The following is a 7,105-nucleotide window of genomic DNA, read 5'->3' on the forward strand; positions in this document are numbered from 1 at the left end:
GTTCTGTCCAGATTTGCAGTTCATGTAACCTCTGCTTTAGGCTTGGCTTGGTTTGGTTTTTCCTCTTTATCACCCAGAAAACAAACTGAAACTGTAGCTGAAACTACTACTGAAACTAAAGCTCTTCTGTTGGCACCCTGCTCAGCTGTTGCTCCACATCACCATTGCCTTCTGTTGCAGCAGGATTTGGGATGCTGTGTTATCTGTTTGCCATTCAATCACTTGGAAGTCTTTAAAGGAAGCGTGTTACATGTTGTGAAGTGAAATTAATATCCTGTAGGAGCTTTGCAGAAAGAGCTTGTCAAATTGATATTCTCCATACAAGAGCACTAGAACAAAATAACATGTGATACTCCAGCCTTAATGTAAAACAGTTTTCTAATTTACTGCTATGTGGCCTGTAATCAGATCAGATAGTAGATAACAGCTCTGCTTCTGCACTAAGACATTGAGCAGCTCACTTGTAAGTTGAATTAAAAACATTAGTATAAAATTGTGCTTACAAGGGAATTGATAAACCTAAGTCTGTTACATGGTAAGAACTGGAGATTGATGAAGTGTGGATTATATAAATTTCTGAGCTTAGAAAAGTTAAAGGAACATGAGATGTAAGGAATACATCCGATGTTGCTCACTTTTCTTCATGAAGTCAGTGATGAGAAAATCTTGTATTCAGTTGTTCTCAGGTAGCACTTGATGTTTTCACAAATGGAGTACCCCAAAAGTGGAATTTAGACTTTCTTCTGCTGTGCAAGGTGTGGCTGCCTGTTAGTGTGGGGTGTGTGAGAATAGTACCAGCAATGTGCAGTGCATGGCCCCACTGAACAGACCTGATTTCTGCAAGGTACTGAGTCCCACCTTAAATACTGTGTGAGAAATGTCCAGGGCACTTCCATAAACACCATCCAGTGTTCCTGCCTTTAGAGCAATACAGCTGGGTGGAACTTGGAACTGAAAGTTCATTCTGTAGCAGAGGAGGCCTGTGACTTAATCCTGGATGTGCATCATCTAGCATGTAGCTGAAAGACATGGAACACCTGCCTGTATAATTATTACAAAAATGATGTGAACGTCCCTGAAATTTGCCCCTTCATGTTGTATTGCTTCATCTTTGCATTATCCTGGCTGGCTGTAAAGGAGCTGTCATGTTCCTTCATGTAATCAAATCCCTGCTGTTTGGAAATGTTCCACTTGAGGGCCAGGCAAGTTGCACAGATGTGTAGTGGTTTTTGGTTTTATTTAAAGCTTGCATTATGAGGGGGGAAGGGACTTGCTGAACTGTATTGGCAGCAGGCCTGGAGTGAGATCATTGTCCCCAGAGACACAGGGGTCTTACCCTTCTGGAAGTAAGTTCATTGCTAGAAGGGAGTGGGGAAGGATCTACTTTTGTATATGCATTGTAAAACTCTGATTTCTGTTCTAGGATGAGATGAAACCAATGAATGAGAAATTATGTACACAAGGGTGTGACTTGCTTTATAACAAAAACTGCTCCTGACCCAGCTCATGTGACTGGAGTTGGCTGCAGTGAACATTTCTGGAGGGCAGTGGCTTTTAACATTTTTACTTTAGTAAAAACTGGTTATACTTTTCACTCTCTTTAGCTTTTCTAAAGAAAGGCACATATGGATAAGTTCAGTATTACTTTTAGGAAGCAAATATTTGAACCAGACATTTCTAACCTATGCATTTAAGAATTACTGAACAGCAACATCAGGAAAAGTAGATCTCTTTTTGTGAGCACTGTGGGATGAATCAGACAGAAGGCTGAATTAGGTTAAAATACATTTTTGTCAAGTTGCTTTTAATTGAGATTAATTTCTTTTTCCTGGTCTCTTCCAGCTGCACTGATGCTCTAAATAGGATGTCTGAATTAAGGATCAGGTGCTTGAATCCCACTGTCCTCCTTCCTTATGCTCCAAAATCCTCACCTTTTTACTAGCCTGTATTACTGAGGGAAAATAGCACAAACATAGCTGCTGCTGAAAGGCTTTAGGTCACATGTATGCTGCTCAGAGTGTTTAATGGATTGATGAAAACTTGTCAAACATTCTCTTCTATAAACTACAGTTTAAGTTAAAGGTTAATCTTGCTCCAGTAGGTGATGCTGGTAAAATAAAATGATGGAAATGTATTGCATCATTTATATCAAAACAACCTGAAACAATTGCTACATAAGCCTTCAATTTATGAAGAAGAAATGTGTAATTTATGAAGGTTTTCTTTTAATCCTGAATCAATTTATGAATGTTTTCTTTTAATCTTGAATCACCAACAGTTTCTTTTGCACTGTCCATCAAATCTGAGGTAATGCATGTCAGCTGCACTTAACTACTATTTGGAATGAGTACAGTTGTGTAAGGAGGTTTGTTTTCTGCTTCTAAATATGGATAATGACCACTTATACACATTTCCAAAGAGATAGCAACCTAGGAACAAAGATACCGTGTTGCTAGCAACAGCTCTTGGTCATCAGACTGTGTTGTCAGAGAAAAACCTGATGTGCCTCTGTAATCTGTGCTAGTGGGAATACATTAACTTCCTTTAAAAGGAAATTACCACAAACTACTGTAATCTAGAGAGATTTTGGGTTTAGTGATGCTAAACTCCACCTACTAGCGCTGTAACTGGGACGTTGGGACAGCAATGATTCCTCTGTGGAAATACTTTGTATAGCTATGGATATGGCAGAGGGTGGACTCCTGAATTAGGACTGAGACTTCACAGGATGATTATCAACACCACTTCCTACCCCAGGAAATAACAAAAGGAAGCTGGAACTCCTTTTCCATTGCTCTTTCTGCGGATAGCTCAGGCAACTTGGAAAGTTTGAAAAACTTGAACATTAAATAGCTTTTAAAATATGATTCCCAGTTGTGTAGTTGGGAATTATTTCTCTCAAATGCATCAGTACAAGAGCTTTTGTTTGCCTTGTTAATTTGTCCTGAACCTAAGCACCCCTTGCCTGTCCTGGCTCTTACGCAGTGGAAGACTTCTTTGTTCTGAAGGACCAGTTCTAAACCATTCACAGCTGAACTGTTAGAAAGACTTTCTCATATTCTGATTTCCTACCCTAAAGGTGTATGCAGGAAGTATGATAACTACACAGACCTCTACCTAATTCATGTATTCTAAAATAAGTTTTCCCATTACCTGCCTGTAATAACTTAAAGGCTGGTGCAGAATGTAATATTACTCCTGGTTCTTTTGCCATTGAATCTTTGATGACCTTTCTAAGTATCATTTTAGAAAACAGTGTCACTGGCAGAGAAATCTGTTACCATGTTTTGTGCTGTTCACAAGCCGTGGCTTTCTCACTCAGCTTTGGTTTTTTGCTTCAGAACTGAGGTTAACATCTGAAATCAGAAATATTGTGTATAGTGTAAAAACTGCAGTGAATAGTCAGGTGTGTGATTTCAGATAACTCTGTGATATTCTCTCTCTGACACATTCCCATTACAGTTCTGTCTGGGGCCCTTTTACCCTTGAGAGGAAACTCAGCATTCTCTACTGATGCTAAATCTTTCTTACAGTCCTTCTAGACTGTTCAAAATGTATAATGCAGGTTTTTATGTTACTTTCTAATCCTTAGGAGAGGCAAATAAGGTTGGAATCATGATCCAGACTCCTGGAAATTTGTTCTTGTTTATATTCTTTTCTCATCTCTGACTTGCAACAGCAGAAGAACCCTTTATGTTGTCTGTGGTTCTCCTAGTATTCACTAAATGCAATATGTATTCTTTAAGTACATAGTATTTGAAACATAAGTAGTGATATAATACAAACTAACATCAGACTTTCCATTTTGTTTACTCCAGGGAAAATATTTATCCCCAAGCAAAAGCCTGTACAGTCTTTCACAGAAGAAAAATTCTCTCTTGATCCAGAACTGGAGGAAGCCCTGACCAGTGCCACAGACACAGAACTGGGTGACCTTGCAGGTGAGGTTTTTTTGAAGGATGGATGGGCTGGTACATATTTAGAGAAGGAAGATGTATAATTAATGTGATGGTGTATTGATCTGACTACAGGATGTTGTAGTTGTGATAGAAGCCAGATTATGTTCTTTGCCAGTTTGCTTGAATTGTTTCACTTTGTTGATTTGTGATAATTTGTGAGGAAATTAATTATTTTGGCCTGCAAAAGATACCTGATTTTCAGACTCAAAACCTTTAAATCCATTCCTCAGACTGGCTGGTTTTTGATGTGTGTGTGACTGCTTTTTCTTGTGTATAACAATGTGTTTGTATGTGCCTGTATTCCTAAAGCTTCATTTTTGTGATTGAGCTGCACTTTTTAATGTTGGTGCTTGAACCTGGTGAGGTCAGAACTTTCTAAGATGTGAAAGTTAACTAAAATGCCTATAATTAATTATCTTTTCTACTTTTTTCAAATAATTAAGATATTGAATGGCTTTTTTTACTGATAAGTATTGTACAAATGTCAGGTTTTGTTATTTATAGGAACCCTGCATCTGAGCTGAATTAGGAACAGTAAAAATTGATTTTTGGTTGTTTTTTTTTTCCTTTTTCAGCAATACTGGGAATGTCCAACTTGATAACAAACAATCAGTTCTGTGATGTAGTAGGAAGCAGTAATGGGATTGACAAAGACAGCTTCTCAAGTAAGTGTACACAAGTGCTAGAAAAATCAATTCTCTGTACTGCACACAGTTCCTATAGCATTCACCAACATTCTTTTCGACTCTCCAGCCTTAGTCTGGAAATGCGTATGCCTTTAACATTGCTAATTGAGTTCTGGCAAGAGTGGAATTGAAATATACATACACTAAAGTGTCCTCTGCATTTAAGTCACTTTTTGGTGACAAAATAGGCACAAGCATGCATTGTTTGGGTTGGTTCTTAGGTTTTATATTTGTGCTTGTAATTCAACTCCTATGTGCTTTCTGGGAGAAAAAAAAAAAAGCAGAAAGGCTGCGAGGACTTTTGAAATTGAAAAGAATTGAACTTTATGAAAATATGGTCAGGAGAGGATGGTATACTTTTTTGGTGGGGGAGAGATATAAATACTGATGAAATGATCTTTAAATACAGTAAATATTTAGTATGCGTATAATTTATTCACAATGAATGTGTGCAACCTGTTTGATTACATTTAAATGCCTTACTTTTCAGATATAGTAAAAGGTGAAAAAATGTTGCCTGTTTTTGATGAACCACCGAATCCCACAAATGTGGAGGAGACACTGCAAAGGATTAAAGATAATGATTCTCGTCTTGTTGAAGTTAATCTGAATAACATTAAGGTGATTACCTGAAGGCTGCAGTAAATATGCTGCTTTTTCTCAGTAGAAGACACTTTTAGCTGCAAAACTCTCTAAGAGAGCATGATAGGCTTATTCTAAGTACAGCAATCTTTCTGCTGAATGTTGCAGTGTATATAAGCTCAGGACCTGCAGCTAAACCAGTAAGCCATCTTGGTTTCTCTTGCCAAATGTGTATTTAAAAAGTCTTAGACTTTCTCACTGCCAGCCCAGATTTCTGTCCCTGCCAAGCTGGCAGCAGTTCCAGCAGCTCATTATCATGAAGTTAACTACTTTGTTGAATCCTTTGTCCTTGATTAAGCAATGTGCCCTCAGTTTCTATTGCAAGCAAAGGGATATTTGTGCCGTTCATCCTTCTGATTCTTGTACAAAAGGGCTGGTGGAAGTTAGGGCAGCTTCTGCTCCTATGTGTAAAAACACAGTTGTGTTTACACATGACAAGCTTTTGTATATTTGTTTGAAAGAAACCAGAACTGCAGCACCCCTGATTTGCAGTGCAGACACCAGAGACAGCCTTGCCAGCAACCAGGGCTGCTTATTCCCCTTACTAAATTGGGGAAAAAAAATCCATGGTTTAAGAATACTGTGTAACAGGTACATGCTAGCCAAAGTAACTGCCTAAATAGGCAACAGATCAAAGTTTTTGATACAATAAACTGAGACATTTGCTGTCCTAATTAATTATTTAAAATTATTCCTTTTAAGCTTGGTTGCTACTATTCTGTAAAAATGATTGCTTTATAGAACTGGTGACTCCTATGGCCATTGCATCTTAGGGTAGGTCTTCACTGTGAGACTGCTGGAGACCAGGGGTAGTTAATACTGTAGGGCATTTTGCTGTAAAGAGAATAAGATAGTGAGAGAAGTTGGGGGGAGGGGATAAACTTGTGTATCTCAAGAGAGTGAAATGCTATTTTTAATTCAAGAACATACCAATTCCAACGCTGAAAGAATTTGCAAAAGCCTTAGAAACCAACACACATGTGAAGAATTTCAGCCTGGCAGCCACCCGAAGCAACGATCCTGTTGCTGTTGTAAGTACTCCTGATAAGGGGTTTGAGTGGGGTGCAAGGGAAGTTAGGATGGAAAGGTAGTGGTAGGGGATTGAATTTAATCCAGTTTAAATGACCAGGGATTAATATGCTTCCATTCTGCTACACTGTAAATTATGTTTTCTTTAACAAATCTTTGTTGTATCTAAGTTGGTAAATGATTGCTAGTAACTTAATATGCAGCAATGCTTCAGATGTGTGAGGGAGAATTCTTTATTCCAGTCCCTTTCCCTGATTTTTCATTTGCTAACCTCCTTCATTTTTTCCCTTTCTTTCCTAATTGTTTCGTTCCTGCTGTTCATTCCAGTAGCCAATAGTTCATTCAAAATTAATTTGCAGGAAGCACATTTGAGGGCTTAAAAACACCCATAATATTTTTCAACTAACTAGAGTTTTAGTTGAATTTGTAAAATACTTGTTTCTCTATCTCCCTGCTACCAAAGATTGGCTTAAAATATTGGTATAAAAAGCATAATATTAGTCGAAGTAACTAGCTTGATACAATTGAAACAAATATAATTTATTGTCAGGTGGTTTTTTTCTATGTTGAATTAAAGCAGTACCTTATTTAATTACAAATAAAGAGGTAAGAAAACAAAACTAATTGTTTTGCCAGGACAATCCTTTGCACTTGTTTTAAACTCAAGTTAGACAAAAAACAACTAGTTTGAGAGACTCCATTAAATGAACAAGTGAGCATTTGAAAGCTTTGGGTCACTTAAAAAGTTTCTTTTGGTTTTGTTTCACTTAAAAAGTTTCTTTTCAGCAG

General features: G+C 37.6%; 1 protein-coding gene across 1 annotated transcript in view; it reads left to right on the top strand.

The window, feature by feature from the left end:
* The window catches only part of LOC102040312 (tropomodulin-3), a 17,405-nt gene that overhangs the window by 4,982 nt on the left and 5,318 nt on the right, over positions 1–7,105 (top strand). Inside the window, exons 3-6 of the mRNA XM_005419652.2 lie at positions 3,819–3,941; positions 4,535–4,624; positions 5,136–5,266; positions 6,211–6,318. Of these exons, the coding sequence (XP_005419709.1) occupies positions 3,819–3,941; positions 4,535–4,624; positions 5,136–5,266; positions 6,211–6,318 (452 nt within the window). The remainder of the gene's footprint in view (positions 1–3,818; positions 3,942–4,534; positions 4,625–5,135; positions 5,267–6,210; positions 6,319–7,105) is intronic.

This window comes from Geospiza fortis, unplaced genomic scaffold (assembly GCF_000277835.1).
Source record: "Geospiza fortis unplaced genomic scaffold, GeoFor_1.0 scaffold171, whole genome shotgun sequence".
NCBI classification, from domain to species: domain Eukaryota; kingdom Metazoa; phylum Chordata; class Aves; order Passeriformes; family Thraupidae; genus Geospiza; species Geospiza fortis.